At 37.4% G+C, this 19,681-nt stretch overlaps 1 protein-coding gene across 2 annotated transcripts in view; it reads left to right on the forward strand.

Moving 5' to 3' along the window:
- Positions 1-68: 68 nt before the first annotated feature.
- The window catches only part of LOC107725587 (periphilin-1-like), a 22,774-nt gene continuing 3,161 nt past the window's right edge, over positions 69-19,681 (forward strand). The window contains exons 1-11 of one of the 2 annotated variants that reach the window (XM_016534900.1): positions 69-221; positions 913-961; positions 1,249-1,313; positions 1,444-1,653; positions 1,997-2,064; positions 5,620-5,757; positions 5,859-6,034; positions 6,226-6,309; positions 6,953-6,988; positions 8,675-8,751; positions 15,393-15,524. In XM_016534900.1, the coding sequence (XP_016390386.1) occupies position 961; positions 1,249-1,313; positions 1,444-1,653; positions 1,997-2,064; positions 5,620-5,757; positions 5,859-6,034; positions 6,226-6,309; positions 6,953-6,988; positions 8,675-8,751; positions 15,393-15,524 (987 nt within the window). In that variant the 5' untranslated portion in view covers positions 69-221; positions 913-960. The remainder of the gene's footprint in view (positions 222-912; positions 962-1,248; positions 1,314-1,443; positions 1,654-1,996; positions 2,065-5,619; positions 5,758-5,858; positions 6,035-6,225; positions 6,310-6,952; positions 6,989-8,674; positions 8,752-15,392; positions 15,525-19,681) is intronic. The other variant, XM_016534901.1, reaches the window with a different exon arrangement.

Below are 19,681 nucleotides of genomic sequence, written 5' to 3' on the forward strand. Positions count from 1 at the left end.
TTTACAGTTATTTTATTAGGATTGTGTGGCTTTTTTTTGAAAAAAAAAATTTGGTCTGAACCCGGAAACATTGTGTTTTTGATTGTGGCTGTGGAGGTTTGTTTAGCAACTGGCTGAGCGTTTCGCCTCAAAATATTATTATTTAACAAAGGTTAATTGGCTACAAAAGACAAAAAAAATGTTACATTGACAGGAGGTATGTCAAGCAACGAATGTAAACGGTATGTAAACGCTTATTTTGGGGTTACGCATGTGTTTTCAGTATGCATGCACACTGGTAAAAGACGGTATTAACGTTAACGTTACTGCGTCTGGTTTAAATTAGTTTAGCATATCATATCAGTTTGTTGACTGGAGATGCACACATATGGGTAAAACGTAAATACATACAAATGGGAGTTGATCCCTCTTTGACTGAATTTAGCACAAACAACGCTGAAATGTAATCAAAGGTTCTTGCACAGCTTAAAAAAAACAGTTTCGACTACAGTGAGCGTTTTAACGTATCAGTCCGATAAGTACAATATTGGAAGTAGATGATAATATAATAAAAGACAAAACCATATTATTTCAGTTAAATAATAAAACGTCTAGTTTAGTTCTGGGCCAATCCAGTATTTGAGCGAGCTGTACCTGTTGTGCCTAACAACGCCCTCTAGCCACAAATATTCTTAACAGTTTATTACTATTAGTCAGAACAGAAGTACTAAATTGTAGGGTTTTCTTCTATACAATAAAATGTGATAAAGCCTTTGACTTTTCAGTTATTTTGAAGACTTTTACTTCAGTTATTGTGAACACAAAGCTGCATATATCAGCAATAATTATTGGTTATGGGCCATAAATAATCTGCCAGCTATAGGTATTGGTACATCCCTATTTCTGTTTCATTTACCTCTCATTTGTTCATAGATAACCATCATACAACTGAAGACATCTGCTTTCCATTCAGAAACTAAAAGTAAGTCATTTAGAGAAATAAGCTAAAGACTGATTAAAATGGTATAAATATTATAAAATATGTTTATATTATTATAAATGTAAATATTATTAAATTGTAATAAGATATCACTGTCATTTTTATTAAGTGTTTTTTGTCAGTGTTATGCAATATTTACAGAGTTATTTATTGATGGTTGTCATATATTTTGTTTTAATTTCATTTCATTTGATGTAATAATTCATGTGTAAGTGCCATATGGTTACTGAGGTTCACAGTCGATCTCTGTCCATGTTTTTATATCACAGTGACTTTTAGGCGAGAACGAAATCTTAGAGATATTTATGAGGAACGGTTTCCAGCAGGAAGAGTGGTAAACACTATTTATTTATTCTTATTTTTTTGTTTTATTTATTTATTTATTGGGGGGGTTGGTCTACAGTCAGATATTTGGTTTATGCTGCGAGACAAACGGCTGTGCTTGAGCTTTTTTGATCTTCCAGGGTCCATATCCAAGAGAAGCTCAAGGGGACAGGAGACCACCCTTCGGGCGGCCAGACGAGGACTACGGCCGTGGTTTTGAATATGATGGCTCTCGGTTTTACCCAAATGGTGCTCCTCGCAACTACCATGGAGAGGATCAGAGAGGTTTTCATGGAGACAGCCATCTCTCATTTCCAAATGAGAACAGGGGTGGACCACCCGGGCGAAGGGTAAGTATTAGAGATCAGATGTGTTTTTCTTATGTTTTTCAGATATGTCGTCTTCTATTTTTATTTTATTTATTTATTGATGACTTTTTTGTTTCTTTTTTCAATGTATACTTAATGTGTAAAACTGTGTCTGCCTGACTTTTTGTTTGTTATTTGTGTTAGTTATAGGTATGTTTGTTTTAGGTATACAATACAACTATATATGTACACTCCTGAATGATTTGAAATAGGTTTAAAAAAAAAAAAGAAAAAAAAGAAGGGGAAAAAAGATCAGATATGGAAAATGCTCAACAATTGCAATTGTATATCTCACTTCATCATATAATTTTGTTTTGCACTTTAGCAAGAAGACTTCCCATACTACAGAGGGCCGAGAGAGGAGCCGCATGGTGGGCGCCAAATGGACTTCAGGTATTTCATAACTTCAAAATGTTACAAAGGAAACAATGTATTCCTACATTTGTAATGGGTGTATTCTGGATAAATTAAGCCATCTTTTCTCTCTGTACTCTTTGGAAATAGTGGCAGTGTTATGAACTTTAAAGTTCCAGGGGTTGGAACGCAACATTTAGTTACTAATATTGCTGTGATGGTGGAGATAGTAGAAAGAACCAGGCACAAAGAGCGTTTAACCCAACTGAATGTTTTAATTTCCTCAAGCCGAAGCCACTAAACAGTGTGTGAGCTATATACAATGCATGATGTAAAAAAAAAAAAAACTAAAGTAAGAAGAATACATTAAACTAAGGGGAAAAAAGTGGAACGATGGTGGCGCCAAATCAACAAAAGAAATAAAAACCAAAATAGTTCCTAAACTAAGTTCTCAGAACCCTCTAGCCCAGGGGTGCCCAAACTCGGTCCTGGAGGGCCGGTGTCCTGCAGAGTTTAGCTCCAACCCTAATCAAACACACCTGAACCAGCTAATCAAGGTCTTTCTAGGCATACTAGAAACTTCCAGGCAGGTGTGTTGAGGCAAGCTGGAGCTAAACTCTTCAGGACACCGGCCCTCCTGGACCGAGTTTGGGCACCCCTGCTCTAGCCTAACTAACCAAAGAAAAATGTAGAAAACAAACCCGAAATCTTCGGCGAAACAATGTGAATGAACACCACAACAGCTTACTTAAGCTGCAAACTTTGCAAAACACAAAATTTCTGTCATTGCCAAAACGTTTGGCCATGACTGTACACTAACTACAAACAAAAAAATACAAAGGAGGCGCTCACCTCTTACCTAGTGTGTCTAACACTTGTTAGCTGAGGGCAGTATGTATCCTAGGTCGCGCGATACGCTAACCTGTTCCCCATTCCCCCAGTAAAAGAAGAGAACAGTTAACTCTTATCAACGCTCAACTCAGAATCTAGATAGTACAACGAAACATTTCAAATGATTCACAACGAAAGGATACAAACTCTAAACACAGGTTTCAACTCAAAACACCTGAACACACACACTGAGCTACTCAGCGCGGCACGCTGAGAGACTTTTAACCAGCGGGGCGACACCGGATTGGCTGCAGAGACGACGCCAATAATGATGATCGACAGCCGCCTCCTCAATCCAGCAGAGACCTGAGAGCAAAGACGACAGACTAGAGAGCAGAATGGTAGAGACGGAAGAGGGAGGGAAAAAGAGAAAAACAAAACACGCGGCATGTAACAGGCAGTAACTCACTCTTGTATTCATGTATTCAGATTAGATTTAGCAAAAGTTACAAATGCAAAGTGGTCACATGCATTTTAGATAACCTCCAAACATGGTTTGAGTGGCCTTAAAACATTTTGGATCCACTTTCCACATTACACATTTCGGGATCTTAATACACTGTGTGAACGCAATGGAGTCAAGGGTGGACATGTCCATTGAAGCACATGTAATTTCCCCAGCAGATGGCAGAACTGTTCCTTCTGAAAACAAGCTGCGTACCCTCCAGCTATAATGCCTTGTTTTTATACTTTGAGTAAGAGACGAAAGGAAGCCAAGAAACAAAGTTTGTTAATAAGGAGCATAAATCAATCTCTGAGTTGTCCTACATTCTCTGTTTGGCTTTTTTGGTTCAGCTCCCATGGAAATACCCACAGACAGTCACTCTGCCAAATGGATGAGCACAGTGAGCTTCCCAGTGGTTTTCCATATCTCTTGATCTGCCTCTCTGGTAATTAAAAATGCAACAGTTCGCAGCAGGAATGGAGTGCAGCCAAATTAACTTTGTGTTGGTACACCCCTACTAAGAAGCATTAAAAACTTTTAAATGAGTGACATCATTGTTTTCTTAATTGGTAAAATTGTCACACAAAGAATTTGTACAAGAAAGCGGCATTTTGCTTGAAGTAGAAATAGAATACATTTGCAAAGGATTCAAAACTCTTCATACAATGAAACATTACGTGTTTATATATATATGCTTTAAACAAACATGCTTTAAAGTACCTGTTTTGACCTTTTCAGTGCTTTAATATGTCGTGATTGGTAGTGAGCGGTTAACCTTTTTTTGGCTTGGGGTAATATCCTGGCTTCAGTAAAGACAGACATGTGGTAATTTGCTCTGTTAGTCCAGGGCAGACAGGGTCACCTGCACTTCAAACAGATGTGACGGTCATTAAAGTTTTGCGAGGTCACTGTGTGCGGACACATTGTCGTGTGTGTTTGTGAGAGGGGAACCTGGCTGGGGTTCAGGCCAGGGTCACTCGGACCAGGTGCCTCACCGTGCCTGTGATTCTTTTACGTACTCCCTCTCGCCTGTGCGGCAGACCGTATAAGTGGCACGTAATCGGCCTGCGCGACCGGAGGGCCCTGGCAGGTAAAGCGAGTCGAGGGGGAGCAGAGTAAACTGAAGGGGGTTTTACTGCCGCTAGAACAGATGTGTGTTAATGAATGTCTTGGTTGTGGGCAGACTCGGCAGAGCTGCGCAGTGCTGCTCTGTTAGGCAGTGCTGCAACTTTTTACAAGCCTCATTTTGCCCTCCTCTTTGTGCAGTTTATATTGAGTTGCTTTTTACAAGCAGGATGTGAAGCCTCTGGCTTGGTCCTTGCACAAATGGGTAAAGTCTTCAATGAAGCAGAGCCCAGTGTGGAAACTAGTTTAAGAGAATCTCCTCGGTGTCATCAGGACCAGTGCACCAGAATGTATTCTGTCCCTGCTTTTCTGAATATTTATTAACCAATAAAAGTCTTTTAACACAACAAGTGATACTGCATCCAAAAATTAAAATGCTAAATTTTTTTTTTTTTTTTTTCATACATTGGTCCAATGTTGTTTTGAACCTCACCGATTTTCATAATATGGACAGAAACAATTAAAACATCCTTCAAAATATAATGTTTTGTCTTCCATAAGAAAGTCAGTCATATGTGTTATGAAAATATGTGTATGATACATATGAAAAGATGATCAACGATCAACGACCGTCACAGTCCTGAGGCCGGTGGAAATACCACGTCTCCTCTCCCTTGACCCTTCCTTCATTTCAATACACTCAGCATCTGACCCTACAGGGCATGGTTCATATAAACAAGCGTTTTAAGTTTAACAGATTGTCCCCCCTTTAACCCCCTTCTTAACCTGTCAGAGGACTGTAGACAACCATTTAAACCACACTTTTTACTTATTTTGCATTTATTAAACCATTTTTGCTTTGATTTAGCTTTTCTTAATTTTGCTTAATTTTGTCAATGTTGGTCTAGTATATATTTAAAAAAATATTTAATAATAAGTGACATTGTGAAATATTGTTACAATAAGTTCTCTTTTCTGTCTTAATATATTTTCAAATTGAATTATTCCTGTGATTGCAAAGCTGAATTAGATTTTTACTTTTTTGCCATCTTATTTATTAATTTTTTATTACTATTATTTTTTTTTGTGTGTAGTGTTTAAAAAATGTTTAATGAGAAAAAAAAGTATGCTTAATATTTCTTATCCATAATGTGAATGCAAATATTTGTCTTATTTTTCTTTTCCTGCCTCAGACCGAGCAGTCGTGCAGGTCCTCCCCCGAATGCTCGAGTCCTGGGTGCTCACCCTCCTCCACCCAGGTCTCTGCCTACAATAGCCCCTGATGCAGGAGATGACACCCTCATGCAGGCCATAATGAACCTGGACCGGGGGTTTGTATTCAGATATGTTAAAAGTAAAATGCCCCATGTTATTCTACTAGGGAACAGATACTCAAGAAAACTTTGTGTATCTGTGCTCATCTCTCTCACAGGGAGGAGCGGGACAACTTGAGAAGAAAGGCGCCGTTCCCTCCGGTACGCGAGCGCTCTCCAGCTCGGCGGGACGTCCCCCCTTCCCCTCACAGTCGGTCGGGGTCCAGCATAAGCAGCCGCAGCTACTCACCAGAGCGGGGCAAAGTGCATCCTTTCCCGCCTCAGCAGGGGAAAAGTATGAAATATCTTCAGTCAAAATGCCTGTTCAATCACTACTTAGTATTTCTTTGGTTTTGATTTATATACACTACTGTTCAAAATTTTGGGGTTAGAATGGAAGTGTATATACTTATTATACACACATGTATAATAATGCGTGATGGAGTTTATCAACTCAACATTGTTTAATGCTAGTGGTGTTCACAGGTATAGACAGTCTGCCAAACCTGTCTGCATTTCACTTGGAGAAATCTCATTGGCGGGATCTCCCACACACACAGACTCTAGATGGTACAAAGGGTCAGTGCACAGCTTGAAGTGTAGTCTTTGACCTGATGTGGGACTATTTGAAACATGTAAAAGCCTGTTGATTGATTTAAGGGCTTTCTTGACTAATTTGCACGCAAGCACATTTTAATACGCCCAGCTGCAGAGTGGAAAGACCTTCCCTGGTTGCTTTATTTCTCCTATAAACTAGATAAACGTCCTAAATGCTTCCCAGACAGGTTTGATTTGAGTTGTCGTGTTTGAAAATAGACAGGCTTGGACATGACTACCCAAGCGTCCACCACAGACCTCCGATCACAGATGATGTCACTCAAAGCCTGTCCTAATAAAGACTCCCATATGTGTTTGTTTCACTGTGCTCTTGTTACTATAATGAGATCCTCAGTAATAAGCTCCAGAGCGACGCTTCGAGCAGCCAATATTGGATGCACGTGTTTTGGGTTGACATGTCCCAAGATTATGCTGCTGTGAAAAGATGAAGCAGGCTTGCATGGGATCATATGCTGTAACCTCTAATACTGATCAAAGAAATGCATCAAAAACACCTGAATTATTGCTCACTAAAAAATACAGTTTTTGTACTGTTTTTTTTTTTTTTTTTTTTAATGATCATGATGATATACAAAAATGTTTTCCTGTGTTTCAGGATTTGAGGAGCCGTTCGGGCCAGGCAGGGGACCGGGTGAGTAAAACATTGTCATTCTCCGGTCATATTAATTATGCATCAGAAAGCCCGCATGAATTAAATTTTGAAAAATAGTAATTTAGTCTATAACAAAATATTTTTTTGCTAAAACAATTTAACATAGCTTAATGGAACTCATGGAGAAAAATGAAATAATATAAATGTTCATCTTTTTACTTGATACCGTACAGGCAGACATATCACTGGATATAAATAAACACAACAGTGTGGTCTTGTATCATCTTGATATAGTTTATTTTGCAATAATGATTGGTTGACTATATTTTTCCAATAATTACATGGCTACTTTCCAAATAAATAAATTAAGTTGGCTACTTTCCAAAGAAAAAAAATTAAATTGCATGCAGATAATAGTACTGTTAAAAAATTTGGGGTTGGTAAAATTAAAATTATTTTTTAAGTAAGTCTCTTATGTGCACCAAGGCTGCATTTATTTGATGAAAAATGCAGTAAAGAATTAATATTGTGTAATATTTTTACTGTATAAAATGTTTTATCTTATATTTTAAAATGTAATTTATTCCCGTGATGGTAAAGCTGAATTTTCAGCAGCTGTTACTCCAGTCTTCATTCTAATGTGCTCTGTTGGTGCTCAAGAAACATTTCTTAATATTATCAAAATTGAAAACAGTTGTGCTGCTCAATGTTTTTGTGTAAACTGATACACTGATTATTTGAATATAAAGTTCAAAAGAGCGATATTTATTTAAAATAGCAACCGTTTGTAACATTATAAATGTCTCTACTTTCTTGTTTGATGAATTTAATGCATCCTTGCTGGTTAAAAGTATTAACTTCTTTCAAAAAAAAAAAAAAACTGCCCAAACTTTTGAATGTTAGTGTACCTAGGTATTCAGTCACCAGGGTACCATTTTATATGAATATTTTGGAAACCAAAACATGAAGAAAAATCATATTCCTCTTAAATCCTGATAAAGAAAGTTTATGGCTCACACACAAGGAGATTTTGTTTCGCTTTGCTTTATAAGTTAAAGGTCAGCCCACAGTCACAGTAACTTGAGAGAAAGCGTTGCTAATCGCACCATCGTAGAGCCTCATTTTGTTTGTCTGCTTTCCTCTCACTTCCTTTGGCCGGGGATCGTAAAAAGTCCACAGGAGTGTGTCTGATTGCTAAACCTTTCCTTTTTCTCTAGCTTTCATCCGTTCCCTTTTTGCTTTTCTTTGCCAGATGTTTGATGTGCATGCATTCCGTCGCAAGGAGATTTAGATTGGAATCTTAAATCGGTGTAAATCTAAACATAACTTCTGGTTATAGGCTTCTCTCCACTCCAAATCAATTTAGCGAGCATTCCTTCATCTCTCGCCGAAAGAATCCGTAGGTGTTGAGCCTACAGCTCACACGGAGAAGGTCACGGGGTGACACTGCAGGCACCTGGCTGTGGTTTGCCTGCAGGGAAGAGCCCTGATCGGCAGCGAGGGAACCACCTGGTTCTGCATGCCAGCTGGATGTTCGGAAAGTGAGCAAGATCCGTTCCAGCATGTGAAAACGTTTATGGCACCAAATGAGTCAAGCAAGGCCATATTCCGTGGCTTTCTGGGGGATGTTGAGCCATGTCCAAACTATAGCTGCATTGTTGGCTTGCGTCCTACAACAGATGCTTTGTTTCTTGTGTTCTGATCCCAGTCTTTCATCTTCTACAGACAGGGAAAGGCCCCCCGGCCCCTCCGTGAGTGCATCACGAGATGGTTCGCCCCATAGCTCCGTATCAGCCACTAAGGTGAGTCGCACACACGCACAGCACCCAAACAGATGTGCTTACCAGAACACTCCCTTTCATCCGCTAAAATAATAATAAGTGTGGCATGCCAGCAATTTCAGCTGATGGTGAAAAAACGGGAGATTTTTTCCTTCTTTTTAAAAAGCTATTTGCTTGCGCTTTCCTCTCTCCCATATGATGGGTTTTAAAGGGTCCTGTTTGGCGTATGAAAGGCAAGCGGCCCGTGACGTGTTTATTCAGACTGTAAGCACGGTACTGACACAAAACTACGCGGGTCGCTGAAGGAGAGTCATGGACATCATTGGGCCACCCAAGCCGCAGCAAGGCTAAAAAAAATAGGGAGAAATCCATTAACTCAACTCTCAGCGTTATCGCAAGATCTTATCGGAGGCTCGGAGCACTCTGGACATACTCTAGGGAGCACTGAGAGCCTAAAATAATTTGGTTTAGCTGTTTCTCTCATGTACTCTCTTCTTTTTCCTTTTTTTTGTGTTTAGGTGAATCGAATCTGAGAATAATCATGGTGAACATACAAAAATATTTTGCAGATTTTTTAAATAAAATAAAATAAATAAATAAAAGAAAAAAGAAAAGAAAAGAAAATAATTAATTTAATTTGACTCTCCTCTGTGAATATTTTAGTATTTTATTTGTAATGCAAACTAGTTCTTTCACTGATTCCCAAGACATTGGCTTTCCTTACTTAAAAAGCTTGAGAAAAAATAATTTATTTTTAAGTTTAGTTTATAGTTTTTGTTTTTTTATAATTTAATAATAGGTAATTGTGTGTGCATTTTAAGTGTCACAAATGTAATATGTCAGCTCTGTCACCCAAATTGTAAAGAAATTGTCCAGGATTTTTAATCGTTTTAAGTAGGTAGAATAAATAGTTAGCAACACCAGAAAAATGAAACGGTGTATTGTAAATGTGTGATGTTCAAAAATATTTCTAAAATCTTTTTATATAAAATCTCTATAATAAAATTTTATAAATGAAATAATGACATTTTATAAATAAAATGTATCTATTATAAATTATAAAAGATTATTTGTATATTAACATTATATTTTACGGTGACGCATTGCTGCCGCACACATATAATTTTTTCCACTCAATTATGTCGTAATAACGAGATGTTATGTCGTTTTAACGACATCTTTTCTCGTTAAAACGACATCTTTTCTCGTTTTAACGACATTTTTTCTCGTTAAAACGACATCTTTTCTCGTTAAAACGACATCACACTCTCTCAGTCTCTTATGCTTATCCAATCATCCTGCTCTGACTTTGTAATAGTAAGCAATAGTTTTTTTTTTTAATGGTGACCCATCTGAGTGTTTAATACGGAGCCCGGGAAGTAACCTGTAGGAGAAAAAAAAACAATCCGTGGCGACGGTTTTGCAATCCGTCCCCTCAGTTTATAAACCGTACTCACGAATTCTTAAACTGTTCCCTCGGTTTAACAAATCGTGCCCACGGATTAATAAACCGTACCCACGAATTTCCGATCCCTGCGCTCAGATTTTGTAAACCGTACTTTCGGTTTTTGAATCCGTACCCACAAATTCATAATCCGTGCGCACGCTTTCGCAATCCGTTCCCTCGGGTTTGTAAACTCATGGAGTGCACTTAAGACAGTGAAATATTTGTCATAAAATAATTAATGAATGCTTTATTTTTAAAACACCTACCGTTTTGGAAATGTGTTTGTGTACTATTCATTCTTAACATATTTCATTCATTCATTCATTCACATACTTATTTAGGTGATTTTATTATACTAAGCTTTTCCCCCCAGAGTTCGATGCTTCACTGTTAAAGTTATTATTAAATAACTAGGCCTATTATAACATTGCATTCAGTTAGAGAGCAAAGGAATGACAACATAACCGGTACATTATTGGTTTTGTATTGCTTTTTGCCGCCTTCTCTCTTGAAACTCTATCGTTTTTTTAGAAAATTCAGGAAATTTTCTATTCTTCTTCTTAGCGTTTATTTTAGGCTATAAAACACAGGCGGCGGTGTTTTATCCTATTGGTGATTAATATAAAAGAAATGCTAAAAAGAAGACTATTTTGTGAGTGCGGATCGCACCGTGGCCGGTGGGGGCGGGGCCACAAATCCACGAGTTTACAAACCCGAGGGAACGGATTGCGAAAATTGCGAAAGGGATTATGAATTTGTGGGTACGGATTCAAAAATCGAAGGTACGGTTTACAAAATCTGAGCGCACGGATTGGAAATTCGTGGGTACGGTTTATTAATCCGTGGGCACGATTTGTTAAACCGAAGGAACAGTTTAAGAATTCGTGAGTACGGTTTATAAACTGAGGGGACGGATTGCAAAACCGTCGCCACGGATTGTTTTTTTTTCTCCTACAGGTGACTTCCCGGGCTCCGTACAATAGGAATACATGTGAGTGGGAATTTTGTGTGAGGGCAAAAGATTTCCCCTTTCAGATTGTGCTTGTGTTCAAGTTGTTTATGCACGTTGACCTACAAAAAGCTGTTTGGTTTGAAAGTGCTTCATACATGGCTACACTATTGACAATAGACAATGGATATTTTTTGTATTAAATTTCACATGCTAATGTGACTTTACAGTTAGGGGATTGTTCAATTAAGAATCCTACATGCACAGTAGTAACAATGATACTTACTTCAGCAAACTTGGCTTACAGTTGGATAACTGTACTATAATGACAAGGGTTTCAAAAGCTGTTTTGGAGGCATTAAATCATGGCGAAACCCCACACCTGCGCCTGAGGCCTGATGGGGGACCTTTAACAACCCTAATGACTGTTAATTACAGCTAATTACACAGTTCAATCACCCCGCCAATCGTATTTGGGAGACGCTGCATGAAGGGAAAAAATTTTGCTATTTCGAGCGCGGTTAGTGAAGTGCTTGGGTTTGTGTCTTGTGAGATGCGCTATTTTGTTCTTAATGTCTTTTTGAATAGTCTGTTGAATGACTTCAGAGTTATTCTGTACGTCAATCTAAAAGAGTATAATGTGTTTACTTATGCGTGTGTGAGAGGCAACTGTTTGCTAAGAGCAATGCATGCATGTCTGAGTGCAATCTGACATGATATAAGTTAACAATTAAACTAATTGTTAAGTAAGGGATAATGTACATTCACTCGGTTGTTATTGCAGAATAAATCCTGACAGGGTGATCAGGACCCCAACGCAAAGCATCTCAGAATGAGAAAACTATAGACGGATCAGTTGGAATGAATGAAGCTGAAAATGACTTCTGTGTCATTAATGACAACTGAAGTTATGGGAACTCTCCACTGAATTCAAGTGCTCTTTTCACAGCATCCGTGCTGAAGTGCGCTTATTAAAGCCCAATGGACCACACCACCGAGCAACTCACTGTGAACGCTTTCCACTAGAAGGGCAATATTTGTTGGGTGGCTTGCCATGCAAATTTTGATATCAATACAAATGTTGTTGAAAGCAATTAAGCACATGACATATTACAGCATGTCATAATATTTAGACTCACTTGGCTTCATTTTCTGCAGCGTTACACCTGGCATTGTAATTATTTTGGATACTCTTTCAGGCACTAAGTATTTATTTATCTATTTATATATATTCAGTATACTGAACAAAAGGCTTTGACTTTAAATAATGCTGATAATAATATTGCTTTTAATTATGCTGATGACACTCAACTCTACCTCTCATTCCATCCTGATGATCCGACGATAGCTGCTCGCATCTCAGCTTGTCTAACAGACATTTCTTGCTGGATGAAGGTCCATTATCTTCAACTCAACCTTGCCAAGAAGGAACTGCTTGTGGTTCCAGCAAACCCATCGTTTCATCACAATTTCACCATCCAGTTAGGCACATCAACCATAACTCCTTCAAAAACAGCCAGAAACCTTGGAGTTATGATTGATGATCAGCTGACTTTCTCAGACCACATTGCTAAAACTGCCCACTTTATTCAACATCAAGAAGATCAGGCAATTTCTTTCAGAACATGCTTCACAACTCCTTGTTCAAGCACTTGTTCTGTCCAGGCTGGACTATTGCAATGCTCTCTTGGCAAGTCTTCCAGCCAGTTCTATCAAACCTTTACAATTAATCCAGAAAGCAGCAGCAAGATTAATTTTAAGGAGCCGGAAAAAAGCAGGTCACACCTCTGTTTATCAATTTGCACTGGCTACCAATAGCTGCCCGCAAAAAATTCTAATAAATCGAAATAGGAATAAAAATAAATAAAGAGATTTTCTAATAGGCTAATAATAATAATAATAATAATAGCCTAACAATAATAATAATAATAATAGCCTAACAATAATAATAATAATAATAATTATTATTATTATTATTATTTCGTTGTGTTTGAAAACGAGCAAACGAAAATTAAGCTAGATTTTTTTGTAGGCCTGTTTTTGTTCGTGGGTAAACAAATGAGCTTATGCTTTAATATTTGTTTCACATGCGTGGGCAGCTTTGATACTTTAGTCTGATTATATATTAATTATGTATTAGTGATTATATATTATTAAAGGATATATTTAGCTGAATCAAGCCTCGCATTGCATCGTGTTCTTCTTATGGGAATACAGATGAGCTCAGACGGGAAAGTCTGTACAGTACCTCTTGTTGGATTTAGGCTATTCGAATTAAATAAACATAAATTTGTTTTCAATTGTTTTATTCAAGTAGCCTAGACCTTTAGACATAACAAGGTGCGCCAGAAAGCGCTCCCTGTTATTTTACAAAAGCAATTTGTAACGTTTTGTTGTTATTGTGGAAGTATAGAAAATAAAGCAGACATTTCTTTCCTCTGTTATAGTGTAGCCTAAGGGATCGCGCCGGCGCCACCGAACCGAGAAGAGCAGTGTTGTGCTTCATATGAGATGTATATTTGCAAGAAATATAGCCTATACAACAGCCAGACAGTTTGAAGAAACAGCTCGCTCACATAATGTACCATATCTATAATAACGGAAAACACGTCGTTTTTATGACATAATATGTCTTATTACGAGAAAAAATGTCATTTTAACGAGAAAAGATGTCGTTTTAACGAGAAAACATCTCGTTATTACGAGAAAAGATGTCGTTTTAACGAGAAAACATCTCGTTATTACGAGAAAAGATGTCGTTTTAACGAGAAAACATCTCGTTATTACGAGAAAAGATGTCGTTTTAACGAGAAAACATCTCGTTATTACGAGAAAAGATGTCGTTTTAACGAGAAAACATCTCGTTATTACGAGAAAAGATGTCGTTTTAACGAGAAAACATCTCGTTATTACGAGAAAAGATGTCGTTTTAACGAGAAAACATCTCGTTATTACGAGAAAAGATGTCGTTTTAACGAGAAAACATCTCGTTATTACGAGAAAAGATGTCGTTTTAACGAGAAAACATCTCGTTATTACGAGAAAAGATGTCGTTTTAACGAGAAAACATCTCGTTATTACGAGAAAAGATGTCGTTTTAACGAGAAAACATCTCGTTATTACGAGAAAAGATGTCGTTTTAACGAGAAAACATCTCGTTATTACGAGAAAAGATGTCGTTTTAACGAGAAAAGATGTCGTTAAAACGACATAACATCTCGTTATTACGACATAATTGAGTGGAAAAAATAATGTGTGGCAGCAATGCTTCACCGTAATATTTATATATAAATTGTGTTATAATAAAATCTTACCATTTATAATAAATATAAAGTTATTATGAATATATAAATTTTTAATATATAAACTGATAGATATTTAACACATTGTTTTTGTATTTGATGGTGACCCATATTAAGTGATAGGAAAGGAAAAACACATTTTGATGAAACAGAAGTGGGAGGTTGCACCCAAACATATACGATTACATACACAAATAATTTTTTTAATATTTCAGTTTTGTTTTTTGTTTTGTCCCAGTACTCAATCATTGTTTTGATTCAAGCATGCTTGAATCAAGCTTCAGTTTCAAGCCAACACAACATGAAATGCCTTAAAGAGTCTGTGTGAGTTTCTTTTGTTTGATCACTTAGATTCACCTCTGAACCATGTACAGATGAAAGTTGTTCTGGTTGGTGGACGTCTCGGTCCTTCAGCCTTTGATCTTCTTCCATAGCTCTGTTCATGGGGCATAAGCCATAACCTTGTGCCTTAGATGAAAAGGCTTTGCCAGTGTAAACTCGGCCTGATAGGCGGTCTCTTAAGTTCAACAAACACACTTGTTTTGGGGATTCATTCTTTGAAGAACAAAGAACAGATGATTTTGCTGCGGTGGGCTCAAATTTGTTTGTAATGCCTTTGCAGGTCGTCTTAAATATATTTCTATCCCCACTTAGATCAAATGATTGTTATTAGTTTGAGTTTGGTTAATTAGTGTTAGGCAATTCATTTTTTTTTTTTGACAAAAAGTATCCAAGTAGTTCCAAGTCGTAGATCTAAATAGACAGAGCCAACTTGTTAGACTTTTTTTTCAGACTTGTTTCCATTCTGTCATGCAATGACGTTGTTCTGCATTGCCTCTTTTCTGTTTTGGAGAAAACAGGACTTTCCTGAATGTTGATTTCCAGCATTTGTTGGGGTGTTTTACTCTGAACATGTTTCTGGATTAATCTAGCCTTTAAAAGCGCCTTGTCCTGTGTACTGCAGGAGGACATGACAACGGTGGAAGGGCCCACAGATGAAGTTCCACCCACCGTAGATGAAGCTTCCTCTGTCATGGACGACTTTCAAGAGCGACGAGCTCAAGCTATTGCTGCCAAGGCTCGGGAAATTGAGAAGGTTTGAGAAATGCCAAAAATTGCTTTTGAGCTTTTCTTGCCATAGTTCTGAGAGTGTGTTGCCTTTTTTTTTTAATGGCCACATACTTGTTTTAATGCCTCCTTTTCAGGATGCTGTATATTATTAATAGGGTTGCCAGAAAGAGTTTAACTATTTACATTTTAGGTTATTTAAAGCATTGAAAGAGTACAGCATTTATTATGTTCAACAACATCATTTAAAAGAGCATTTTGAGTACTTCTGAGTACTTCCACTTGCATGTATTTTGTCTTTTTCCTTCCTTTTTGATCATCACATTTACTAAGGAGAAACAAAGGTAAACACCCACTGTCTCAGCTTTCTGTACAAGTTCAGAACGATCGTAATAAAGTTCCTGCTCTCTCCTCCTCTTCTTTACTGGCCCTATTAATTGAAAGATAGGATCCCACAGGAGTGGTGAGCCAGCCCTCCTATTGAACACAAGCCTTTGGCTCAATAGCTGCTGACGATGCACAATTTTAACTGTCGGCTATTGACCCAACCTTGAGCTTTATTGGGTTATTTACATATTGAAAACAAATCTGATTTTATGTATGGCTAAGCTTTCCTTCACAGGAAGCCCATTGAATCAGTTTTAGTGTTTGAATAGCTCTTTGTATTCTCGATCACTTAAGCATCTTTTCCTGCATAAATGACTGACAGATCTACATTTCTGTAATTTGTTCAGGATTAAATTTTTTTCTGCACTTCTTTTGAAGTGGAAGTCGACGTGTGTTTTGATTTGCCCTGAATGCACATATTTCAGTGACAGTGTGTGGATGCCTTTCAGGCCAAAGCCTGTTATTTCACAAAGTGTGTGTGTTGTTTCTGTTTAAGTGTCCACCAGATGTTTAGCTTCTCCTTCAATTTGGTCTAGCCATCTCTACACTCTGCACTTTACCTTTTTTCAACAAACATTTAGCTGGCATGCACTATACAGCATGTTTTTTGGTTTATATACACTTAAACAATATACATCTAATGGGTCGTGGGACACAAAAGTAGAAATTTTGAATAATGCGCCAGTTGCTCTTTTCCATGCAATAAAATTTAGTTGATAATAACAAACTCGAATATTTTAAGTGTCAAAGCATCATAAAAATGGTCTGTACGACTCTTGAGCTAGTTTCCATGTCTTCTGAAACCATATGATGGCGTACAAGCAAGAAAGCCATTGATCTCAAACATGAGAGTTTATGTGATTGGACAAAGAATTTCTGTTCTTTTGTTTTCTGCACTCAAAACTTATCTGAATCATTAATTCATGAGTTGGACTGATCTGGTTCTTGAGTTCAACACTGACTCAATGATCTGTTCACAACATTTAATGGTTTACTGAAGAATTCAGTAAATAATGACTTCAAGTTTAGTTTGTTTCTATCATGCGCTGTCATATGGCTTCAGAAACTTCCTTGAAGTATAGTGAAGTATAGTGTCATGGACCACTTTTGATTCTTTATGGTGCTTTTGCATCCATTTTGCAGCGTGAAAGCCTCATACACATTGGGACCAATTAAATGAAAAAGACCGACCAGTACAATTCTTCAAAATTGTTACACCAAAGAAGTATAATTTATGGTTAAACTTTTTGTTTTTTGTTTTTATCTGTTCAGTCTTACGGTCTTCTTTTTTTTTATTATGTTTCATCTTGGCAGAGAGCATATACTTTAAGCAAGTTCAGTTCAAGTCAAAGAGGAATCTAGTTGGCTCTTGATTGTTTTGTTTTGACCAGCAAGACGTTTATTTTACAGATGAGCCCGTGTGATTCTAACAAAACTGAATTCCTTACTGCTAAAGTACTGTAAGTAGGGCATCTTTGTTGTGATAGTTCTGCAGTCCACGGTGAGGCTTAATCTGGGTCTGAAGCAAGGCTTTTGAGGTCCATCAGGGATGTTTGATTCCTCCGTTCTTTAATCGCGTTTGATGTTTCTGATCTGAAAATGTCAGATCAAATAAAATAATAGACTGATACACAGTTACCCCTAAAGACCATTACCCTTACATGATGTTTTGCTATACTTAGGTTTTCTATGCTCTTGTTCCAGAACATAGGCATAAGATAGTATACTATATTAAGGTGAATATGCATCCTTAACAGTTATTTAGGATTGTAAATTAGTGCTTTGTGGTTTTTAGTCCATATGCTTGGGGGCATCTATATGCTAATGTATGTACAGTAAATTTCTTGAAAAAGTTAAATTCACAAGCAGTTTCATTGGAGACGTTCATTGCATTTAACTAATGTTACTTTTACTCCATATTGCTAACACATGAATGAATATATTGAAATTTCACACGCCAAAACATTATACTCAAAGCTTTTATATAATAAACCTAACTTTGGACTTGCACAACTAGAACTGAACTTTCGCTGAACCACTCTGAAAGTTATTAGTGTATAGATACTTTCCCACTTTTCCCTCCTTGTCTTTCCCGCCCTTCCTGAATAATTCTCTGCTATCTTTACCCAGAATCAGGAATCAGCCTCCCACAGTACAAAAATGGCACATGAAAGGCTGAACAAAAACACACACACTCTCTAGGTCCTGTTCAGCTTTCCTGTTTAATTGGTTAACAGAGGTGGGGTTCACAAGGAAGTCTATGGAAGTAGAGCATGCTCTAGGAAATCGCTTCCCAGCATTCTTGGCATTGTTATGAATGATTTAATCTCAGTGTGGCTATGGTGGCTTTGTATGTTCAAGGTTATCTCATAAAAGGACAGTATAACAATATGAATTAGAATCACAATTGATACTATTAAAATGTTTAATTTAATCATTACAAAGCAGCAGAAAAAGTGTTGCAAATAGAATAAATTTGCTTTAAAAAATAGTGGTCTTTCAGAACTTCCTGTTAACCTCTGCTTCAGATCATCCCTGACTTTCTCTTGCAGGGCCAGGATCTGTAACTCATATCTGACTTAAGATTTTACGTCCGGCATACAATAAAACGGGCAAAAGACTTTAATGACCTAAATAACCGAGAATATAAAGGTATGATCACATTTACTGTTGCTCACTAAAATTTCACAGTTAAAATACAGTTAATTTAATAGGAAAATCGGTGCGATTTGGAATTCACCCATGCAGATTTCTCATTCAAGTTTTTCACGCAAACTCGCTACATCAGCAAACGGTAACTTCAGATTCAAGAGTGCATATTGACTGTGAACAATGGACCTTTTTGTCTGCCAAAATGTTCTGGAATTTTGCTGTGATTTCGCCTTTAGGCACGAGCTCTATTGGCTTGGACCAGTAAACATCCACCTAAAAACCATTCAAAACACCTTAGCAACCACATAGCATCCTGGAAACTTCACACAACTTAACATTGTGACAGCAAGTTTTGCAAAAGCAAGCAGTGCTACCGCTGCCATATTACTACTAATTTAAACTCTTATTTATTAAGTATATAGTACTGATCTAAATTTATAACTAACATTATTTTCAACCTGATTTTTAAAAAATAGCACGTAGGCTACAAGGCTTCAGCAACCAGGTTTATTTGCTGAGCGTTAATGCATTTTAAGCAGTCACACAGATTGACTATTTAACTGCGGTCTCTTAACCTGCAGCCTCAGGCTACTGAGTACTTCCTTTCTACATCATTTATCCATTCTATTCTGGAATGTTCTAATTGACTATTAGAGTCTTCTCATTGAACCTATTCGACTTAATGACTTTTAGAGGCAGTTCTCACACAAGAACTCTGGGCTTTGTGTGTGGGCCTTGGTGATTCCTGGAACCAGGTGATCTCATTTTACTAGAACTTGACTCAGCCATGGGAAAAAGCCCTTATGTTAGAAGCTAATGAGGAGCTCACTGCAAAAATTATTAGTCAGCGCAATTAGTTGGGTGGCCACATTTCTTTTCCAGACTTGTGGGGGCAGGTAGCAGGAACCATGGAAGATATGCATTTAGGGATGCACCGATACCACTTTTTCCAGTACTCGCCCGATACCGATACTTTTATTTTTGGTACTTGCCGATACCGATGCCGATACCTATATTTTTATTACATTTGTAAATTTTTTAAATATTGGGTACAGAAACCAAAAGGGTATGTATAATGTTAGTTGGTTAACTTCATTTATCAAATAGATACAGTCAAACCAAAATATATTCAGACACCTTCAACAT

This window comes from Sinocyclocheilus rhinocerous, unplaced genomic scaffold, assembly GCF_001515625.1.
Source record: "Sinocyclocheilus rhinocerous isolate Xijiao unplaced genomic scaffold, SAMN03320098_v1.1 scaffold153, whole genome shotgun sequence".
Classification (NCBI taxonomy): domain Eukaryota; kingdom Metazoa; phylum Chordata; class Actinopteri; order Cypriniformes; family Cyprinidae; genus Sinocyclocheilus; species Sinocyclocheilus rhinocerous.